The sequence below is a fragment of the Neofelis nebulosa genome, chromosome 5 (genome assembly GCF_028018385.1).
Source record: "Neofelis nebulosa isolate mNeoNeb1 chromosome 5, mNeoNeb1.pri, whole genome shotgun sequence".
In the NCBI taxonomy this organism is placed as follows: domain Eukaryota; kingdom Metazoa; phylum Chordata; class Mammalia; order Carnivora; family Felidae; genus Neofelis; species Neofelis nebulosa.
In genome coordinates this window covers 82,983,499-83,008,191 of record NC_080786.1, presented here as the reverse complement: position 1 = coordinate 83,008,191, position 24,693 = coordinate 82,983,499, and the positions used below count along the sequence as shown (strand labels likewise).

At 35.5% G+C, this 24,693-nt stretch overlaps 1 protein-coding gene across 4 annotated transcripts in view; it reads left to right on the top strand.

The window, feature by feature from the left end:
• The window catches only part of FGF12 (fibroblast growth factor 12), a 561,888-nt gene extending 544,804 nt beyond the window's left edge, over positions 1 to 17,084 (top strand). For all 4 annotated transcript variants that reach the window (XM_058730851.1, XM_058730850.1, XM_058730852.1 and 1 more), the window contains one exon: positions 12,270 to 17,084. In XM_058730851.1, coding sequence (XP_058586834.1) covers positions 12,270 to 12,388 — 119 coding nt within the window. In that variant the 3' untranslated portion in view covers positions 12,389 to 17,084. The remainder of the gene's footprint in view (positions 1 to 12,269) is intronic.
• The last annotated feature ends 7,609 nt before the right edge of the window (positions 17,085 to 24,693 follow it).

Genomic DNA, 24,693 nt, shown 5'->3' with positions numbered 1-24,693 from the left:
TAAGATGGCTGTATTTTAGTGCTGAGTTAAATTAGTATACAGAGTAAGTTAGAGGTAACACCAATTATCGCACTATGTCAACACTGAGAAAAAAATAACCTAGTAGAAATCAATTAATCAAGAATAAATGTCTAATTCTTCTGATCAAAATTTTGCCAATGATTTTCTAAGAAATTTTGAGAAAATGATTTGCCCTCTTAAACCTCAGTGATCTCTGAAGATGAAATTGATTATAAATGCCATCTGTTTCATAGGAATAATATGAAGATTAGACATTGTAAGAAAGCTGGAAATCCCAAATCGGTCAGATCAATGCAAAGTGTCCTTTTCATTTTCTCTCAGAAACTGGACATAGTGTTATTGGGCTATGTACTGGATAAATGCTGTGAGATGCGGTATTCATAAAGGGATTAGAGACAGTGAAAGTTGAAATTTGGAGGGAAAATAATCTCTTCAAGAACTCTATAATGGGGTACCAAAGAACTGAACAAATCAGGGGTCCTAATGCTTTAGACCTCTAATTGGGAGAATACTAATAGCAAAATGATTTTGACATTTTTATTTCAATTGCCTGGAAAGAAAACTGTTGTGTTTTCCAAAATCCTCTTTTAGACCCAACCACACTAAAAGACAAAGAAAGATGGAGGAGGAAAGGGTACCGCTGATACCCCTGATTGTTTTAATTATAGCAAAGACAATAGCTGTAATTTCTCTCTCCTCTCTCTCTCTCTCTCTCTCTCCCTCCACCTTTTGAGTTTTGGATCCCTGCCAGCCTGTGACACCTTCTTCCCCCAAACCAGTATAACTCCTTCAAAGCAGCATTTTCCTGGCTTTGAATTTAGTCTTTAATAAAACCCTCCTGCCTCTCCCTGACACATTCTTCTTCCATATCTCTGTCTCTCCTGCACACAAATGTTGCTTCTGATCTCTTTACACATGAAGATATAGATCTTTGTGTTCACAATGTCTCTTAAGTCTTTATAATAAATATTTACAGTGTGCTGGGTGAGTTCCTTTGGCAATACATTGCTTCTGAACCAGCGCTTAGAATTCTTCTCCAGTTCCAAAGGGATCCCATGTGACATTAATTAAGGTGTGAAATTGCTTCATGTTAATTGCTCACACCCTTCCATGATCTGCTATTAAGACAATTAAATATCTTTAATGGTACATTAACTGACAGAGCAATCTAACCTTTCCACTTCTTAGAAATTACAGAGGGCCAAGGAAAATTCAATTAAATTGGTAGTAATAAGAAGATTAGTCATATTTCATCCTTCTTTGATAGAAACTGATGTAGGATGGGGGTTCTTTATAGAGTGTCATTTGTGAACTTTATCAGAAACTGGAGTTGTATTGCTTCCATTTGGAAATAATTTGTCAGCAACTACAATTGCCTTCCACACAGGTTTTCCAATCTCCCTTATAGAACCATACTGACCCTCAAAGATTTCCACCTAGTTCTCTCCATAATTACAGCAACTCTCACTTTCTAAATAATTGTCAGGAATCCAGCAGTAATATAAGTAATAATTAGTAGCAGCTGTACTGCCTTATATGCCATTTGTGTGGCTCGTTGTTATTTTCAGCACAAATGATCGATCGTGTATTGATCAATTGAGTATCAATTGATAGTCACTAACACTTTGAGAGTATGAAGGTTAAGATTATCATCCCAATTTTAAACATGAGGAAACTGAGTTTAAAAGAGGTTAACTAGCTCACCCAGGTTCGTATAGTTAGAAAGAGGCAAAACTATGACCACAGCTGTTATCTATCAAAGACTGCCAGAGGATCCCATAAGCTGCTGGAGGCTTGACCAATGGGTATATAACATACAGGCAACAGTGACTTGGCAAGTGATTTCAGTGGTATAGGAGAATAAGCCTAATTAGAGTGGATTCAAGTTATCACAGGAGGTAAAGAAAAGAAGAAAGTAATATTAAGTCACACTTTGGAGGAGCTCTGCTGTAAAAGAGGAGCAGAGAAATAGGAAGCAGTAGCTGAAGAGAAATATGCGAGTTACAGTGGGGTTTATTGGCTTGTTTGCTTAGAGCTATTACACCATATTTATAGATTGATGGGAACATGTGGGGAGAAGTGACTTTGGGCATTAGAGGAGAGATGGTCACTGAATTATACTGACCAAAGGGAGTGGGCTCCAGCATGGAAGTGGCAAGTGGAGGGCCAACTTTAGACAGGTGCAGAGAGGGTTCAAGCTCTGTAACAAGCAGGGAGCCAGAACACGTGTGAGCAGATATATGCAGGTGGGTCGTTTTCATGGTGGAAATACAAACACTTCCTCTTCTTCTTTCTACGTGAAATGCAAAACAAGGTGGTTTACTGATAAAAAAGGAGGAAGGAAGGGAAACGTGAAGGAGAGACAGGTAGAGGAAGGAGAGAGAAAGTCAAGAAAAGAAAGAAGACAGGCCTATTGCCTGAGTCTGAGGAGAGTTTGAGGAGTTAAGTGAAGGCATGTAATATCACGTGGGAAGAATGGGAGAGGAAATTGGCAAGAGAAATGCGGTAGGGTTCCAGGAAGTGCTGAGCACCCCCATGAGGACTAGGATCAAGATCTTGACTTGAGACCAGTCAAGAAAGATTTATGTGTTTGTTTTTTCTCAGACATATTAAACTATCTGACTGTAAGCTTAAAGCAGGAACCCTAGAGCTAATCACACACGAGTTTTAATGCTGATTCTGCCCTATAGTGTCCTGCAATACTTCCAGCAAACGACCCTTTCTGTTCTCTAGTTTCCTCAGTTGCAAAGCTAACCAATGAAAGTATCTCTCTTTTGGGTGTTTAAAAATAATCATAGTGTATATAAGGTGCAGATATATATTAAGTATATCTTATACTTAATATTATACTTATAATATTAAGATATAATATTAAGTATATCTTAATATTATATTAAGATATAATATTAAGTATATCCTTAATATTATATTAAGATATAATATTAAGTATATCCTTAATATTATATTAAGATATAATATTAAGTACTCAATTAATATTAGCTATGGTTGTGAGGACACTGCTTAGGAGGAGAGGACCCACTGGATGGTAACTGCATCTGGTTTATTACAGTTGTCTGATTTATAAATAACGGCAACTTTTGAGATTCCACTTTTTTCATACTTTTAAGAAAGGCATTATTTTTTTTTTTTTTTTTTTAATTTTTGGGACAGAGAGAGACAGAGCATGAACGGGGGAGGGGCAGAGAGAGAGGGAGACACAGAATCGGAAACAGGCTCCAGGCTCCGAGCCATCAGCCCAGAGCCTGACGCGGGGCTCGAACTCACGGACCGCGAGATCGTGACCTGGCTGAAGTCGGACGCTTAACCGACTGCGCCACCCAGGCGCCCCAAGAAAGGCATTATTTTGGTTTGTTTCCCAAGAAAAGTTTGTAACTGATATAAATGTGACTCTTGAATGTTAAAAATTACAAACAGGGAATCTGAGCTAGTAAAGTGGCAAAGAACGCTTGCATATTTCTCATAACTGCATTTGCAACAAAGGTACCCATGAAAAGAATATAATAGAAGAATAGTAATTGGAAACCATGTCCTGGAAATCCTGTACCTAATCTTATAAAGAGGAGATGTGTTTTATTTTTTACAAGATTTCAATGCTCAGTGATATATATTAGATCTCTCTCCTTTCTAACAGTATAATCTTGCATTTAAAAGTAAAGCAAAAAAGAAATTAATAAAACAAATACTATGTAGTATTCTAAAGTTGGTAGCTTATGGTCTTGTTATGACCAAGTGTAGCATCTTATTTATGATAGCAGGACTGCATGGCTTTCTAGAGGAATATAGCCAGTGCATCTCAGGTGGCTGTCAAAATGACAGACTTCACCAGGCCAAGTCACAATGTGACATCATACAGGTGTGATCTGTTCACATTAATAAATTGAACTGGGAATTTCTAGTGATTTCTGTGTCTTAAAGTAATGCATGATATGGGCTCTGCTATTAGAAACTTTGTGTGTTCTCGTGTCTGCACATGAGGAAGAATATTCTCTCACCAAATCCCTCTACCTCATTTTTACTCTGAAAGCTTCAGTGAATCCTTCTGCTTCAGTGTACTGTGGATCAAGAAAAGTCAAAACATGAATAAAAGGAGACACCCAAAAGAAGGAGAAGAGAAGGGAGAAGGGTGGTGGGGAGGAGAAGAAAAGAAAAAAATCGAAACATATATCAAAATGGAGGGAAAAGAGAAAGAAAACTGAAATGAAGAAAGAGTGTTAAAGAATGAAATAGATATGCTTCCCTTTTCAGAACATTATCTCCTTTTACCATTTATCCAAAACTATTATGATACCACATGTGTTAGAGGAATAATGATATGTATCTCAAAAACATCCTGTGGGATAAAAAAAGAGCAAGTATTCTTTTTTATCCTGCTTTAAAGAAGAAAGAGGGCATGGAATGCGATCAAGAACCAACCAGAAGTGCCAGGTGAAACAGAAGCAGTGTTGTTAATCAGGCATTGTATCATCAGGCACTGAACACTCTTGATAGCTGGATATTGAGACTCTGTTGAAAAAATAGTATGAAGTGAAATCAGAAGGAAACACAGTTGGAAATCAGTTCCATGCCAAATGATAGCCATTAAATCATACCCACTGAAAATAAACTCTGTATCACAAGTGTAGTCCACAGAGTCTTGGATGACACATGGGTAGATAATAACATCTCAAGTTGCCTAAATCAGAGAACTTGTGTCCAATGGTTAAATGGGCATTGGCACTGAATCTGAGTTTCTGAGAACTGTGATTGGGGAGCTGGGAAAACAAGAAATACAGGGAGTTGGATTTTTTGTTTGTTTGTTTCACTTTATTCCCAGGCTGGAAATTATTCCTCACCAAGAGTAGCTGAAATGGGCCAAATGCATACAACAGAGGGCACCAGAAGAATCTATTCAAGAACAAAGAGGTTTTTAAAACATTGTAGAGCTTCCTAAAGCAAGATAAATCTATTTCTAATGAAATAATAGCTTATTGTAATAGAAAGTGATGGAAAAGCACTCCCCCGTAAATATCATTGTACTTTGAAATAATGCAAATTAAGAGATCAGAGGTCATTTCAATTACTAATAATGACCTGATTATCAGGAAGAGAAAAACTTAATCTTACATAATTGCAGGGATTATTTAGGAAGACAATTCTGCAGCTGCAGAAAGAACTATTTGAAAATCAGAACCTAGGTGGTTTCCTAGACATGCTTCTTAAATATTTCCCATAATAGAGGCACCTGGATGGCTCAGCTGAGCGTCCAACTCTTGGTTTCAGCTCAGGTCATGATCTCATGGTTCATGAGTTCAAACTCCATGTCGGGCTCTGTGCTGACAGCGTGGAGTCTGCTTGGGATTCTCTCTCTCCCTCTCTCTTGGCCCCTCCCCTACCCCCCCAAAAAAAAACCCCCCCAAAAAACCTAAAACACATTTTTTAATAAAAAAGATAAAGATTCTCCACAATTTCTTAGGAGTATATGTTTGGAAATCAATACCAGAACTCCAAATTCTAGTACTAGTAGCTATATAAAATTATTTTTTTATTGTAAAGTATATGTGATGCTCATATATGGGGTTAGTAACTCTTGATTTGTTATTTTTTGTTTGGTTAGTCTTCTTAAGTGCTACATTAAATTCCCCACAAAACAAAAGGATAACCCTTCTTAACATGTTAGCTTAACCAAGTGAACCCCACCTTTCAATTGCAGTCAAAATTATGGTACTTGGAGTATATCAGATATTGAGCATGTTAGATAAGCAGCAGGTCTCACATGTAATGGTGCCTCAGCTAGGTTTATTTCTAAGAACTTAACAATTGTGTTTGCAAGATAGCAGAACTCATGAAAGTTTCAGATGCTGCCAACCATTTCTTATAGAATCTGTGCAGTAAGAGTCAGTTCGATTGATTCTTTCTGACTAATCTGACTGGCTGTATTCAGGCCATATAAACATAGTTAGACATTTTTCCAGATAATGAGATTGAATAAATAGATTTTTCCCTATAAACTCCTGTATTTGATGGACATATTTTTTAACTCTTCATTCACTATCAAATTGAAGCTGACAGATATCAGGATAGTGGTTTAAATCTAGCGTGGAATTCCATAATTCTGACACAAGTTAACCCTGCCAGGTTTAACCCTCCTACTTCTCTATCTTACCCCATTCTTCAACCAGTCACTTTTTCTTACATTACCTGCACTTCATTTCCTCACTCTTCTTCAGTAACCTGGCCATATCTCTAACTCCTCTGCATCAAGGCTAAATCAACATCAGATAGCTATTGTGATGTCCTAATTTCCATTCAACTCTCTACCCTGGCTCTGAACAGCCTGTGATTTGTGTGCATGTCTGTGCTCTCCTTCTTCACCCTGAGCTCCATGAGGGCAGGAATCAAGAGGTCATTTCTTGCAGTTGCCAAGGAATTTAGCAGAGCTCCCAGCACAAATTAAATGTGCACCCGTTTATAGAATAAATGAGCAAATCAATGCTTGAACAAAGCATCTTTAGATATTTGTTCACAAAAGAGTAACTGGAATTGGAGGAGGGAAAAGAAAATGAAAAATCCATATTGAATGAAAGTGATACAACATTAGTTAAGCCAAGTTCATCCTACCAAAGGCATCCAAGATACTCTGCCTCTACATATGAATCTCGGGTCCAGTCGGGTCAGAAAATATTCTCCACTGTCCTCCTGTTGATCAGTAATTTAGAGCGTTAGCTCCAGTCAGGACACCCGTAGAGAACAACAAACTCTTCTAAGATAGAAATGTCTAACAGAAATATCATATGAACTACATGGGTAATTTAAATTATCTGGTATTCACATTTGAAAAATAAAAACAAGCATGTAATGTAAATTTTAATAGTATATTCAACCCAAAATATCCAAGATATCATGTACTCAGTATGTAATCACTTTAAGACATTACTACTGAGATAGTTATTCTTTTCATGTGGTCTTTAAATTCGGTGTTTGTTTTATACTTGCAGCACGTCTGAATTGGGAATAACCACATTTAATGCTGAGTGACCACATATACCAAATGGATAGTATATTAGGCAGTGCAGTTCTAGGGTATTCTCATCAGATTTTCCTCTTACCAACTCTATAACCCCTCAGTTATATCTCAATTCTCTCTGTCTTGCTGTGCTTCTAAGACTAATACTTTTGACTATTAGGGAATTGTTGACTCTTCCTATGCAAATAGAACATTTCTGGCTTTAATAGTCATCTCTTTGTGTATAGCTTACACTCGTTATTTGTGTGTGTGTGTGTGTGTGTGTGTGTGATTTTTTTAAGTGTGTGTAATTATTAATTGTGTTAAATAGACACAACACAAAATTTACCATTTTAGCCAAAGTAAGTGTACATTTCAGAGCCATTAAGTAATTCACATTGTACTTGTACACGTTACCATTCTCCCTTCCCCCAGCTCCAGGAAACCACTATTCTCCTTCCTGTCTCTATGACTACTTTAGATATCCTATGTTAATGGAATCATAAAATATTTGTCCTTGTGTGTCTAGTTTACTTCACTTAGCATAATGTCCTCAAGATTCATCCATTCTTGTGTCAGAATTTCCTTCCTTTTTAAGGTTAAACAATATTGTATAGTATGTATGTACTACATTTTGTTTATCATTCATCCATTGATAGATATTTTGGTTACTCCTGCCTTTTGACTATTGTAAATAATACTACTCTGAACTCAGTGTGCAAATACCTGTTCACATCCCTGTTTTCATTTATTTTGGGTATATTGAGAGGTGGAATTTCTGGATCATATGATAACTCTATGTTTAATTTTTTGAGGAATCATCATATCATTTTCCATAGTGGCTGTACATTTTACATCTCTACCAGAAATGTACAGTGTTTTCAGTTTCTTCACATACTCACCAACACTGGTTATTTTGTTTTTGTCTTCATTTTTGATAATAGCCATCCTATTACATAGGATTCATCCAATAGTGGCATTTGTTTTCATTAACCTTTTTTGGATGACATTAAGAATATTTAGTAGAGGTAAGGCCAACTTGGATCTCAATTAATATATGAATATAATTTAAACGTTGTCTGATATAAGATAATCTTTTGTTGCATTTTTTGATGAATTGCTCTCCTGCTTTTGTTAAGAACTCTTGATTAGGATTTTGAAGCCTTACATTCTCATCCTGGCTTTGCTGCTACCCACCATCTGACTTTAGGAAAGTTGCTTAGTTTCCTTTATATTTAAAAATGTGGATAAGAATTTCTCACTTTATTCATAAGGTTAATATGATTATCAAATGAGTTAGTCAATTTAAAATGTCTTTGAGAAATCTTGAATAATAGATTCATTTAAGGGATTAAAAGTTTATTTACGAGATTATCATTGTGGTTACGTTGTACATCAATGTGATGGGTTATACCTTCAATGTGAACAGTTATACCTTCTGTTCTCTTCTTGTACTCTGTGTCATCTTTTAATTGTGTGCCATTTAGAATAGTACAGTTATGGAGTGTTGATACAACTACCCAAGGGAGCTATACTACTGGGGAGAAATGTTTTGTCCTTTCTTTGCTTTCTAATTGGATCGTGTTCTTTTAACTACATTTTCATTCAAAATTTGATTGAGATTTGTACCCCTTGATTTGTCAGCTTCTTGAGTTAGACAGTATTACAGACATCCCAGAGTCTATCAATAATAATGAAAATGAAAGCCCAAGAAACTAATCTTGTTTGACAAAGTTTTTGCTCTCTTTGTTTATACTTGCATGTAATTCCTTGATTGACTCAAGTTTGTTTTCTTTAAAGAAACAATTCTTTCTTTAAACAGAAATACAGAAATTCAAATATTTATTTGACTTACTGAAGGGGGATTTTCAGCAAACTGAGAAACCCACTATTTACTCTTCATTTTCCAACTAAGATATATGGACTAGTTTTTTCAAAACCCAGAATTTTATTTTTCCATTTGATGAAAATACTGGAAAGTTAGTGAGTAGGCCTGGAAGAAGAGCAACTTACATGCTCTGCTATGGTACTAATGAGTTTTGTTCTTTTTGAAACACTGAAAATTTTCAGATGCCAATTTTAAAAAACCTCTTTAAGGACTTGATACCAGGATGGCCAACAGGGTTTAGTTATTGGGAAAGTTGTCTACAGTGGTAATTGTAATGGCAACATTTCACATTGTCATAACTGAAGTATTTTATGTATTAGTGAGAAATAGCAAAAAAAGAAAAGAAAAAGAAAAAGAAAAAGAAAGCAAAAGGAAAAGCAAAAGAAAAGATAAAAAGTAAAAACAAATGCCCTGGGAAGAATCTAGAACATAAGAACATAAGGAAACTAAAAACTAAGTAGTAAAATAAGAAATTTAGCTATAAAATTATTTTTTAAAATGTATTCTTTTTTTAAATCAGAAGTAACATCCTTCATGTACCTCTAAGTTGGGAGTTTAAGAAATTTGCAGGTCAGAGACGCCTGGGCGGCTCAGTTGGTTAAGTGTCTGACTTGGGCTCAGGTCATGATCTCACGGTTTGTGGGTTTGAGCCCCGTGTCTGGCTGTGCTGACAGCTCAGAGCCTGGAGACTGCTTCAGATTCTGTATCTCCCTCTTTCTCTACCCCTCCCCCTCTCACACTCTGTCTCTCTCTCTCTCTCAAAAATAAATAAACATTAAAAAATTTTTTAAAGAAATAAAGAAATTTGCAGGTCAAAATATATTGATTATGTATATTTTTTAAAAGATAATTTTTGTCATTCTTTGAGACGCTGATTTAGCAGCTTGTAGTCAGTCCTGGGGATGTATTGGTTTTTATAGTTGACTCACTGGCAAAGTAGGAAAAGCTGTGTTTATGGCATCATATGAATAGCTTTCTGATGGAATCACTTCATTACTTCTGAGTTCCCTGTGCACTTACTTCCCTGTGCAAATATCTATATTTGCATATATAAATGTATGCTTTAATTTTGGAGATTTTAACACTTTCTCTGTAACAGAAATATAGGTAAGAGACATTAGACTTGAGGAATTACAAGATTTCAATAGGATCTTCCACATGGATCTTCTGTCTTTTGGAAAAGAAAGTAGAAACTTAAATTATCTAATGGCATCATCTGAAAATTACAGAATTATTTCTGAATTCATTTACTCTGTGCAACTTTGCTACGTAAGCCAGAGGTCTTTTGGGATGTTGGAGAACCATTTAGTACAATAATTGAAATACTTTAAAATCTCATTTAAAATATGTATGTAAAAAAATATATATGTAATAATTTTGCATGATATATTTATATATCCCTTTTGTACTACCTGAAGTGAGGTTCAGTTTGCCAAGATCAGCATCATCTGGGAGCTTATTAAAAATGTAGAGGGGCACCTGGGTGGCTCAGTCAAGCATCTGACTCTTGGTTACGGCTCGGGTCATACCTCATGGTTCTCTGGTTTGCGCCCCGCATGAGGCTCCGTGCTAAAAGCATGGAGCCTGCTTGGGATTCTCTCTCTGCCCCTCCCCTGCTTGTGCTCTCTCTTTCTCTCAAAATAAATTTTAAAACATGTAGAATCTCAAGTCCACAAAAACGTGTATCAAAATCTCCATTTTAACAATATCCTTGAATGTTTCAAAAGCACGTTATTGTTTAAGGAGCTCTACCACTGAGATGTTGTGAAAAAACCTGTCTCCTCTTCACTGAACTAGTGTAATGAGACCATTTCTTATGTCTTAACTCTCTTAATCTAGTTTTGAATTTAGAATACCTGTAGCAAAAAAAAAAATTATCACTGTGTTCTCTGAAATCTGTTATTCAATATTTTCATGAAGAGATCAGCTCCTTCAATTCTCTTAAACATCTTTGGACACTTCCTATATTCCCGACATTTAATCCTCATAAAAATTCAGTTTTTCAGTGATGAAAATGTGTCCAAGTTAACAGAGCTGGCAAGTGACTGAGTAGGGACATGGACCCAGGTAGTGTGGCTCCCAAATTGGTGCTCTTTTTTTTTTTAATTTTATTTAATTTTATTTTTTTAATTTACATCCAAGTTAGTTAGCATATAGTGCAACAATGATTTCAGGAGTAGATTCCTTGATGCCCCTTACCTGTTTAGCCCATCCCCTCTCCCACAACCCCTCTAGTAACCGTCTGTTTGTTCTCCATATTTAAGAGTCTCTTATGTTTCGTCCCCCTCCTTGTTTTTATATTTTTGCTTCCCTTTCAAATTTGTGCCCTTAATCACTGCATGACATCCAGTCAGTCATAACCATGTTCAGCTCTCCTGCATCATGGCAAAACCCAAGGGAGGAAGCTATTTGATTGGTAATAATATTCAGATTACCAAAGCACTGCAGCGATGGTTTAATGGATGGAGGGACTTAACTCTTTGTTCCTAAATCAAGGATAAAAATAATTCCTGATATTTGAATGAAATACTTCATGTGCTTGTATATAGTCACATATGTCTATTTCACAACAATATAATGAATGTTTTAATGTATTCCTTATGCTGATAGATCCTGTCTTACAAGAATAAGAACTGAATTCTTATGCATTGAAAAAAATATTCTTTTTATGCAATAATCTAGCAACAGCCATGATAATTCACAGATGACTAACCTTTGGAGCCAGACAAAACAATAGAGGAGAGAGAAACTGTCTTATGTAGATGTGAACTAAAATTTCACAGTTGCATATTCAAACTCGAAGCAATTGGGAAAATGGCGTTGTTGATTTATTTCTCTGCCTTCCCTATTATCACCTCTTATGTAGGGTGCCCTGAAATTTGGTGCAAAATATTTCAATTTGATATAACAATGTCATATTTCTTGTAGTAAGGTAAAGATTAGGAGCATGTATATAAGGATTTTTTTTTCCTGTGCAAACTAGATTGCAGACTAAGGACTAAGAAAATATCTATTTCTATCCTTTTAATGTTATGCTCGCAATGTCTCCTCTAACGCTAGATGAAAATCCTGTTATATAGGTTAGCAGACAGGTAAGACTCAAGCCTTATCTGTAAGAGAACAGAAATCACTCTATGTCCACAGTTCAAGAAGACTTAAAAGGTTATGACCGATAAAACTAGTAGAGGGTCATTTATATCCACTAAATATGTTATCCAGTTAAAACTAGTTTTTACACAGGAGAGAAGAGCTCATGGTGAGAGTGAAGAATATTGTGAAATTAAATTTGAGATGTTTATGGAAGCCAAATTGATGTCTACTATTGTAATAAGTAATTGATGTAATTTTGCTTTTCAGTGTGTATGTACAGAGAGCCATCGCTACATGAAATTGGAGAAAAACAAGGGCGTTCGAGGAAAAGTTCTGGAACACCAACCATGAATGGAGGCAAAGTCGTGAATCAAGATTCAACATAGCTGAGAACTCTTCCCTTTGTCCCTCTCTCATCCCTTCCCTTTATCCCCTCCCCTTTACCCATTTCCTTCCAATAAATCCACCCAAGGAGAGGAAAATAAAATGGCAACCCAGGACCTAGTGACTAAGATTCTGCACTCAAAATCTTCCTTTGTGTAGGACAAAGAAATTGAACCAAAGCTTGCCTGTTGCAGTTTGGTAGAAAATGCACATGCACAAAATATTAGCACACATAAAATCAAGGGAAAAAATAAATCAAGACGCCACAACATTGTGTTGTTATTAATAAAAGGCCAATTATAATGAAGACATAGCTATAATAAATGTGAAATAAAGTTATTATCTTAAAGAAAAGGGTTTTGGAGATTTTAACTTAGAAATCAATGTAATACCCTAAATAACTTAAACTTTGGATAATGCTGTGATGTGTGCTGTGTTTTGAATTTGAATTTTCTTTGGGCATCTGGAATTGACACATAATTACATACTGTTTCCAGGATTTTTTTTTTTACCATGATATTGAACATGTACAAATTATAGATTCTTCTAACACCTGTATGGTATAAGCCAGGAATCATTTAAAAGTTTAAAATTTTATTCTTGAAGTTGTTACTTAAGATTGTTTCATGCAAAGGATAGACTTCTGTTGAACTTAATGGTGTTAGCTGATATCATTCTTTCATAAAAAAGAATTTCAGATTCACCTAGGAGATTATCATATTTTTATCAAAGGGATTAGTCTAGGATCTCATTTTTTGTTTTTAGTCATTTAGAAAAATAAAATGTGTTCTAAGGCTGAAATAACTTTTGGGAATTCTGTGTCACTGCCATGCCTGGGCAGTGATGAATAAGTTATATGCTCTTATCATTTGGTCTGATTTTTTACATTGTACACACATTTGAGAGTAGAGGTGCATGTCTAGCTGTATTAGAGAGTTTTGTACCATCTCTTGCAGCAGGAAAGAAAGAAAAGGAGTTTTGCATGAGGAAATAAGTTTTAGGAAATTGGTCAAAGCAAATTGTAGTTGCCTTTGAAACTTACTAGAGTTTTATGTATGTAATATTTTCCAAACTTCACCAAGAAATTGGGAGGCATGGCTGTGAAATTCCTAACCTAATATCTTATGAAGCCAGTGGTTTGCTTGTTGCTGTATATCCTTGTTAATAAGTCTAGTTGACAATAAATCTGTCTCCTAGAACACAGAAAGGAACTTGATACACTGAGTTTTCAAGGGGCATAGAGAAACAATATGGAATTAACAGTTATGGTTCCAACACACAGGGTTGTGTGAGCTTAAAGCACTCGAAAAGAAAAAAAAAAAAGAACTCAGTGTAAAGACCAGGCAATACTAAAGTATTAGAAAAATATTAGGGAAGAAATGAACATTATATGATCGCCTTGGAAAAAAAATAGGTCTACATAGTCCTACAAATCAGGATGGTGTAGAGACATCCAAATTCAAACAAAACAGAATGTTAAAACTGTATGCAGAATTATGGATATTATCAATGAGAAGACGTAGCATGTTACTTCTCCTATAGCTCTACTGTCCAGCATGTATTGTTCCAAATATGATTCCCTAAAATATATACACTTTGCAGAAGCTCTAGGCCTTCACTTAAATGACCTTGCCATTGGTTGCTGTATTCTTTCAAAGTCAATGTAGTTCCCCTCACTCTACACAATCATTATTCTTTAATAGTGGTTTGTGTCCTTCACCAAGTACTTAATTTATGTTATCAGGAGGTTAGCAGCAAATGAAATGGAAGAATTTGCCTTATCGGTTGTAAAGAATAAAAGTTATGCATCTAGGCACCTCGGCAAGGATTTTGAACACACCTTTGCAAAAAGATATTTGTTTAACAAAATATTTTGAAAGTAACAAATAAAGACATTTAAGTTAAAAAAAAAAGAATGTTGCTCTTCTAGGAAAAGAACACACTCGTAAAAAACTTACAAATCTGGTTGTATTTCTCCTTGTCACTCTTGACTCAACTTGCTTTTAAACACACCTGTCACTTCCAGGACCAAACAAACCCCAAGCACAAAGCCTTGTTTTCTTTGAAAAAATTCAAAAAGAGTCTTCTACAAAATGGGTCACAGGCTCATTTAGCATGAAATTACTTGAGCTTTTATGGTGATACACACACACACACACACACACCCCACAAACTCATCAGTAACACAATTGACAGTTTCACAAAGTGTTATAAATTACACTGATGATTTCATTACAATATATTTAGTCTGGTTAAATATTAAGAAAAATATGATGGCGATATGAACTGCAACACAAATTCTCCCTCTATTTTCAATGGCTGCCCATCATTTATCATCTAGATTCATATTTGTCTTCTTCCTCGTAGCAGTTAAGAAGCAGGAGTCCAACCACCTGGTTTCTATATTGTTTTTTTTTTTTTCATATCATTTAAGCAAATGTTGACCCAGTAACTGTTCAGAAATTAGCTTTGCCTTATTTACAATTAATTTTGAAGAATTAACTGGAAAGCTCACCTTTCTTTTACATATTAACTTGACAAAACCTGTAGTTGAGAGCATACGGTGAACGTTTGCTTAACTGCTGCTTACGTTTTAGGTACATAAAACCTTTAATAGAAAAAATCAGTATTCACAGTCTTAGTTTTTTTTTTTTTTTTAATTACCAAATACAAACATATAATTATCCTATTTCTTCCAAAAATATGAGCCAGTTTAAATAGTTTGTTTTCCAGGCTTCTTCCAAGTAAAATAATTCTTTGATTTTTATCGTTCCAATTTCTGGGTCTCAATTCATTCATCTCTTAAGTTTCTATAAGTCAAATAAACTCTTTTTTTTCATCCATTGGGATATTCTCAGGAAAAATATAACTTTCAGTAAAGCTTTGTAACTGACTATGTACATATAAGTTAAAATGTGTTTATTCCAAGAGTCCTCATTGTAACATGCTTCAAAATCAATGGGCTTAAGAATGAAAACAATACTTTTGAGAATCTCAAAACAGTTCTTTGGTTAATACTTGATTTTTTAGTTAGAAGTTTGAGGTATGGAAACAAAATGGTGCTGACGTTCCATTTGCTAATTCAGAGACTTGTGCTTCAGGAAACTGGAGGACAGCAAGCCATCCTGTACTTGATCACAGTAATAGTTTGGGTTTTGAATTTTACATATGAATTTCATAACACATTTTTAGCCACTATGGATTGGCACAATAAAGAGACATCGATTTGATGTAAATTGTGATGCTTTATGGGCCTCATTTTAATCCAGGTAGCTTTTTAGAAAGATTCTTCAATTTAAGAAATGACACTGCTGTAGACAGGTATTATATGTATGGATGATTGTCCTGTGGTGCCACTAGCAAGAGATGAGAATATTAAGACAGAAGTAAAGAATGAAGAATGATTTATTACGTATTGGAAATTTGAAGGTCCTAATTTGGGACCACTGATTTCTTGACAAAGAAACATAGCTACATCAACAGTAATTTTTTTAAACATGGACCCAGAAATAGCAAATCTACTATTCTACCTTCATGTCTTAGTCTACAAGGCCTTGCTCTGAGAAGGTTTCCCATGATGTAACTTAATTTCGTCTGCACAAGGTGAAACACACTCAAACATAAAAATCCCCTGCTCATTTTAATATCATAAAAGGCTGAGATTATTTCTCTGTCATAAAATTGTAAATAGCATTTTTTAACTCAGAGTCACGTTTAAAACAGTGGATTGTTCTACAAATATATATGTGTATATATACATATGCTTCTGAAATAAGGATATATAGAGTTTTTATTTGACTTGTGTTCTTTAGTCATAGCTAATCAAAAAATAAAGAGGTTTGAATGCAAAACTTTATATACAAATGTATATTTCTAATGGTAATATAAATTGCCACTTTATAATAAAAAAAGGAACAGATGGAAATAATTATCAAAACACATGCTCCTTCAGACTTAAGTGATTCTGAATTCCTCTTTGATGTAGAAGTATTTTTTTTATTTTTGAAAAGTTATCTTAAAAAGCTATACTTCCTGATCCAGATTCCATGATAAGTCATATCAGATTGAAAAGTTATGTTTGAGGGCAGGAAAAAGATGCTAAATGCAAATCTTTATTTTTCAGGATTTTTCCTTGCAGCCCAAGTTAAAAATTCAATATTTAAAATCTAAATTAAGTGAAAATTGTTAATATTCCGAGATGATATATTAAGCTTCAGTAACAGAAGCAAAATGTATTTAACGTACAATAGCTTTAAAATAATTTCATAATAAAAATTGCATCACTAGATGTTTTATTAGTTGGAAAGAATTAGTTAATGTTTCTTTGTCTTTGCTCCAAGCACAACTTAAAGACAGTGGCATTCATTTTACTTAAAGTTGTTTAAAAGTCCAAAATACACTCCCATGAATAGAATTGGTATTAGCTCCATTATAAGATTAAATGTTACAATTTTAAGAAATTATTGACACTGAAATGTTTAATAAACATGTTGTATGAGAAAATTGAACAAATTAATGTTTCATTTTTGCATTAAAGCACAGATTATTCAAATCATTGTTTTTTGAGATCAGATTTGTAAAATGTTTATATATCACAACCTTCCTGAAGTAAAAAGCAATTAAAATCTTGAGATGCTCATGCATGTAGACAAAATACTTGCACTTTTTTTTTAATATTAAACTTCTTTGGGAAGTCAATGTGTTTATCTTATAATCTGTCACTGAAAAGGTGCTATGCCTTATTTTTTAAAAAAAAAACATCAAAATTAGAATCATAATAAATCAGCTTTTTTATTGAACATCATAGCCAAAGCAAAAATTACTTGCTCAATATGAAGTTACTGGTGGTAAACTTAATGTTTTACTTTTTCAGGGTTAAGAACTATAGCACATTCATTTATTCATTGATTCATAATTTACTAGCTAGAGATTTGGTTGAGTTTAAGGATTGTAGCCTGAATTTTAGTCTCAAAAAAATCCAAGAAAGGCAGACACATAAATAAATAATGTAAATACCTGAAAGTAAGTGTTACAATAGGTATGTGACTAAACTTTTATATACAACTGATAATGCAACAGTGAGGCCTGCAGGGAAGACAGGGATTGAAAAGAAAAACGGTATCTACTGAGTAATAAAAGAGAGATGACAAGGGGCCCCTCAAGTAGAGGAAATAATTTGAAGAAAAGTTGTGGAGACATGAAAATCGTGACTTACTGGGAAATACAAATAAAACAATGAAGGAGGGTTCAAATGAGGAGGTGGGGGGAAACTGAGTTAATACCAATAAAAATGAAAAGTTATTCAAAGTTTTGTCAAGGCGCTCTTTGGATTTGTTTTAGCCTCCGTATCTGTTAGGATGCTTGTGGTTGCTTGTAACAGAATCCCCAAACCAAAATGGCAATTCTCCAGGTTCACAGCATCACTGCCTGAGGCTAAATTTGTCTGTAGCTTTCAGCTCCGCCCACCTCCACCTGTGATAATGTCCCTCTTCAAGTAAGGTATTCTTTCACAAGTTGCAGATGCCACATATTTATATCAAGTGCTGTCTCTTACAGTCTACCTCCCTCCCCACCAAAAAAACCAAAAATATTTTCTAAAATTTCATTGGCCCAAATTGGGTAATGTATCCATACTTGGATGAACCACTGAAGCCAGAAATTTGAGATGAATTGACTAGCTTAAGTCAACCTGATCCTTTTCTTGGATGTATCTGTTGGATGTATTTTCCCCAAGAAGATACAGGTCTGCATAGATGAGGGATGAATATTTGAGTGGAATTCAGGGTCCATTTATCAAGAAGAAATGGAAATGAATATGGAGTAGCAAATAACAACAAATTTCCATTACTTGTTAATGACTGTATTTCCTCCCACATCTCATTGGATTTTCTAAAACCTGGTTTAGAAAAATTTTGCAAATATTAGTGGATTAAAGTTACTGCCATAAACCACGATGTGTGTGGGGGGGGAAGAAAATAAAGGCATTAGAGATTCAATTCCCTAAACATGATTAAATGCCCGCTATGCAAAGGCACTGTGAGGGTCACTTAAGAAGATACAAACCAGTGTGGTACATTTGACAACAACGTAGTATATATCTGTCAGTGCTTTTAAATGAGCATTACAAAGAGGACTAGAAAATGCATCTTGGCTACTTTAAATCAAAGGTATATATCGTATCTACTTTTTCATAACCATAAAAAAAGAAGAAAAAACCTGTAACGATTAGACCATTACAAAATATCACCCAACAGTTATTTTAAGTCTTCAACTCAGAGCTACTTGGGATTTCAAAGTCATCTGGGATGGACATACATACCATTCTTGAGTCTTTTCTCTAGATTATAGCATATATTTGAACAACGAATGACGATAAGTATATTAATCTCCCAAAGCAGCCTATTATACATGGCAGCAGTACTGGTTTTATAAATTTCTACTTTATATGAAGTAACTTGTTCTTCTGTAGCTCCTACCCATTGTTTCATATTTCACTCCCTAGGACTAGTCAATGTCAATTTAATCCTTCACCTATAGGAAAGTAATACAGATATTTCAAGATCATTGTCATTTCTTTCCCAATCTTCAAGGGTCTCTACTCATGTGAAATATCTTCAGGTATTTTAAATGTTTTATTTGCCATTCTGTTTACTTCACTCAGAGCAAATTCTAGTAACTTGGAGTGCATAACTGAACATGATATTCTCTATGTAACTGGTCCAGAGATGCTCCCTCATTCTCATCATGGTAACAGTATTAAATTAAGATTGCATTAGCTTTAAAAAATGTTTATTTATTTTGAGAGAGAGAGAGAGAAAGAGGGAAAGCTCAAGTCGGGGAGATGCAGAGAGAAGGAGAGAGAGGATCCCAAGCAAGCTCCACATTGTTAGTACAGAGCTCTATGCAAGGCTCAAACTCACTAACCATGAGATCCTAACCATGAACTGAGCTGAAATCAAGAGTCAGACAGACCCTTAACCAACTGAGCCACCCATGTGCTCCTCTGCATTAGCTTTTTTAACAGTCTCATAAAAAAATTTTTTTTTAATTCAGGTTTATTTTTATCAGAACACCTAGGCATTTTCATCTCTATGATTCAAATTAAGATGGAAGTTTGCTGATAGACTCATAAAAATAATTCTAATCTGATTGTCTTTGAGAAACATAACATATTCAGAATTTTCCAGATGTACGACAAAACTCCCATTCAGTGATTAATCACAAATCATCTACTTTGTGTGATTATCTTGTGTGATCAGATCAATCTGTTTTGGGGGATTAACCACAATGCCCTTCATCTTCTCATCTCACTTAAACCGGGGTGAGGTTTCAGAAATGATCATTCTGCTGGCAGTTCTTTGTCTAAAGGAGTAGGTGCCCTTATAGAAGACACACGGTTTTGCTCCATTTTAAACTTTCTCTCTTCTCTTTAGTCTCCATTAATTTAATTAGCAATACCCCCAATAATTACATTAATTAGACTTTAAGAATCGTTACTTAGCTTCTCACTGATTTCATTTTTTTTCATTCTGTAATTTTAAATTTTGGCCTACTTATTTCAATAATCAATTACGCATCTCTTCAAATTTCTATTCATACTTTTCTTCTCTGAGTCAGCTTGCAACATTCTTGTGCACACTCTCAAAAGCTCTTAAGCTGGTAACAATTCTGAGGCTTTGAGGACATGAGAATGCCTTTTTGCTTACTTTGGCCTGTGAATGACACCTGGGTGGGTATCAGGTCCTTGAGTTACCTTCTTCTGTAAAATTCTCTTAATGTGTCATTGACCTGTAGGCTTTTTTTAGGGACATACTATACTTTAATTGAAATTAATATGCATTCTCTGGAAATGAGCTTTCATAATTATTTCTTAAGAATTTAAAATGTTGGGGCGCCTGGGTGGCTCAGTTGGTTTAGCGTCCGACTTCGGCTCAGGTCATGATCTCGCAGTCCGTGAGTTCGAGCCCCGCGTCGGGCTCTGTGCTGACAGCTCAGAGCCTGGAGCCTGTTTCAGATTCTGTGTCTCCCTCTCTCTGACCCTCCCCTGTTCGTGCTCTGTCTCTCTCTGTCTCAAAAATAAATAAACGTTTAAAAAAAAAGAATTTAAAATGTTATTGATATTGTCATGTTATCTTTCTAACTCATTTGACAAGCTTATCTAGAAAATAATATATTATCTAGAAAATAATATTTTAATTTATGTGCTGTGTCTCTTATATAGATATTCATGCATTAGCCCTACCATTCCATTGCAAGCTGTCATTTCAAAAATATGTTCCTGACCCAGAGAAACACACAGACACATACACAAGGAAAACACTGAAAGAAGAGGTCTTTAATATACAAACTACATGTCAGCCTATCTATGCTTTGGTTTGTCTTTGTCAACCCCATTTTCATCCTTGGCTTCATTTTTTTTTTTATGCATCTATGCATTTTCAGATTGTCATACCACTTGCTTGACTAACTTAGCTCTGAATTAGTTAACATTTTTTTACCCTACTTTTTTGAGTGGTAGTTCTTTTCCTTGGCCAGATAACTCTGGAATAATAACACAGATTCTATCGGCTCAGCACATCTGGTTAAATAGGAGAACATCCATTACAATACCCTTATGTAATGGTTTCACTGAGGTATAACCCCACCCACACTATACCAGATAGCCTGTGTTGGCACATCTCAACACACATACAAACTAAGCATGGAATTATGGGCAAGGGAGACATTGACCCACTTGACTAACCCACTCTCCATCTAAAATGCTAGAGTTATTTCTGGCCTGCCTCAAAACAAATGACTATGGTTTGTTGAATATAGCCAACATAATTGTGGACTTTCAGAGGGCTATCCACTTCTCTAACAGAGGATACATAGTTATCCGGAACTTAGTCCTAAAAGCAAAAATTGAAGGGGTTAGCTCTCCCTTCTTACTTCCTCCATCCATTGCCTCTACAATTAGACCCAGGTCTGGTCAAATGTATGCATCTGTCTTCCACGTGAAGGACTCTAATGATTAAATCATCAATCAAAATGATTTAGTTTTCAGGCCGTTTCCATTTATTTAAGGAAACAAAATGACCTGCGCAGTTCCTATTATTGGACCTATTCAGTGGTTCTTATCCTGATAGCATATCAGAACTATGTAGGCTCAAGCTGCAAGCCTAGAAAGAGGATTAAATTGGTTTAGAATGAAGACAGGTGATTCCATTCTGTAGGAGTTGAGAATCACCCCACTAAATAACCTCCTAAAAAAAGCATAACCCGTATTTATTAAGTGCCCATTTAAGACTGGATGAATCTGGATTTCTAGACACCTTGTAAGTTGTAAATATCCATGAGACTTATGAGCAGAAGACTCCCTTCCTGATAAAGCTTAGATAGTTTGAATAGCAGGTGGTGGTAGATGCCACGCCACTTCCATGTCCCTGCCATTTTCTGGCATCTTGCCTAATCTCCTAGAGAAGGTGTAGTGGTATATTCAGAGATTTGAAGTTAGCCTCATGTTAAATTCATCTATATATTTGCAATTGATTCAAGGACAATTTCGTCTGTCTGAGCTCAGAGAGATATTTATCTAAACAGCTGCATCAAATGGGTGCTTACATTTCTGCATAAGATATTTGGTTCTGGATTATGTCAATAAGCGTGGCTGCTGTCTTGAGATAGTAGCTCCCAAAGTCATCAAGGGCATCTATGAATTATCTGGACCTTTATAGAAAACTGGCTTTATTTCTCCTCTCTCCTGTCATGGCTCACAATGCCGTTTTGTTTAGGGTGAACATGCTAAGACATGCTTCTCTGTTACTTGGAAAGAAGTTCACTTTCTCCTGACAGTGTAGTTTTAGCTATGATATTTCTCTTAGCATCGTAGTCTGTTTTATTGTCTTGGATTAGACCATCAATTCCTGGGACAGAATTTTTTCCACACTTTGACTCAGAGCATACTGTCCTCTGCAAACAAAATTGTCACTCCTAATATTTTCTTTTCTGCCCAGCACTATCCCCTAGAAACCAAATAAAAGGCAACATACGACTCTTCCTCTGTTACATGCACACTGACTAACCCTGTCACAAACAAGAGAAGAGTACTCTGTGTGTGTTCCAGAAGGGTAAGCAATTCAGTGGTATTTTTTTCTGTACTTTACCATTTCAGCCCATCTACTCTGTATTTCTCCAGTCCTGTCCTTATCTTTGCCATCAGAAACACAGCCTGTCAAAGTTCTAAGTCCCCTTTGACTTGCCCTGATGATGAGAAAGGAAGAGTTAGAAATTTACTTCAGGTTGTCTTGAGTTGCAGTGCTTAGAATCTACTAAATACAAAGAGAGTGCAACAAAAGAACACACGTGGAAACTAGCTCAGGTTCTCTGTCTCTGTCAGAATGGCAGCCAATTATCAGGAAAAGCCTGGGGAAACTTGGTCCTCTATTTTCCAACAGACGGAGGCTGGAAATTGGGTCAGACCTACTATATTACTATAGGGCTTGATGCCATTTCTTCCATCTTTGACTCTCTCCTTATATGGCTATTGTTTTTGTTTTTTGTTTTTCCAATGGAGCTCCTAGTAACACATTCCCTTGGCAGAGGCTTATGACTCCCATCCAGTGAACAGTCCTGACAGGATGCAGCCTCATTACCCTTATTTTGTCATAACATCATCATCGTATCTCAGCAATACCATAGAGGACTGAAACAGAGTATTTGGTATAGTAGTAGGCCACGATACTTATGACATAAGAAAAACTCTCATCTAAATCTAGTCAGTGTAGGATCTTGAGCAAGTTAATTTCTCTGTAAATCTCATTTTCCTCACTGTGAAATGGGAGTAGCTTGTAAAGTAGGGATTAATTTGATTGTCTAATTTTTCTTATCCACCTTGAAAATCTTTATCTGGTAATAGTTATGTTTTGTCCATTTGCATTTAATGTAATTATTGATATGTTTGGATTTTATTTGCTTTTTTATATTTGCTTTCTGTTTGTTCCTTCTGTTAACCTTCTGTTTTCCATTTCTTTGTTTCTCCTTTCCTGACTTCTTTTGGATTATTTGGTGCTTTCTCTAGGGATTACAATAAGCATGTTTAATTTTTACTGTTTATTTAGAATTGATATATTACCACTTTGGATGAAATGTAAAAACCTTACCTCCATATAGGTTCCTTTAGCCCCTCCTCTTATATTATGATTATCTACATACCTTGAAAACCCTATCAGACAAACTTAAAGTTTGGACTTTTAACCTGCACATACTTTAAACAGCTTAAGAACAGAATAATCAATTATATTTACCTCGGTGTTTGGCATTTTTTCTTTGTTCTTAGTTCCTAATGTTTGCTTTTCATAGTATTTCCTTTCGGTCTAAAAACTTTTCTTCAGTAATTTCTTAGAGCAGGTCTGCTGGCAATGAGTTCCCTTAGTTTTCCTTTATCTTAAAGTGTTTTTATTTCATCTCTATTCCTGAAGCATATGTTCACTGGATAGAGAATTCTGGGTTGAGAGCTCTTTTCTTTCAGCACTTTAAAACCGTGGTGCCACTTCTCTCTTGCTTCCATGCTTGTTCTCCTCTTGGTAATGTGTCATTTTTCTCTGGGCACTTTCAGGACTTTTTTCTTTCTCTTTAACTTTTAGCAGTTTGATTTGATATGTCTGGATGTGAATTTGTTGGTGTATATTCTGTTTGGAATTCACTGAGCTTCTGGAATCCACAGTCTAGTTCTTTTGCCAAATTTGGGACACTTTGAGACATTATTGCTTTAAATATTTTTCCTGCACTGCCTTTTTCCTCTTTTTTTTTTTTTTTTTTCCACGTTTTTTATTTATTTTTGGGACAGAGAGAGACAGAGCATGAACGGGGGAGGGGCAGAGAGAGAGGGAGACACAGAATCGGAAACAGGCTCCAGGCTCCGAGCCATCAGCCCAGAGCCTGACGCGGGGCTCGAACTCACGGACCACGAGATCGTGACCTGGCTGAAGTCGGACGCTTAACCGACTGCGCCACCCAGGCGCCCCTCCTCTTCTTTTGAGATGCCAATCACATGAATGCTAGATTTTTGTTGTTCTTGTTGTTGTTGTTGTCATTTACCCACAGATGTCTAAAGCTCTTCTCATTTTTCAATTTTTTTTCTCAGTATTGTTCATCTTGAATGGTTTTTATTGATTTATCTTCAAGTTCACTGATTCTTTCCTCTGTTACCTCTATTCTGCTATTGAGCTGGTCAAGGGAGGTTTTTGATTTTAATATTGGTTATTGTGTGTATAGATCTACAATTCATATTTGGTCCTTCTTTATATCTTCTGTTTAGTACTCATTC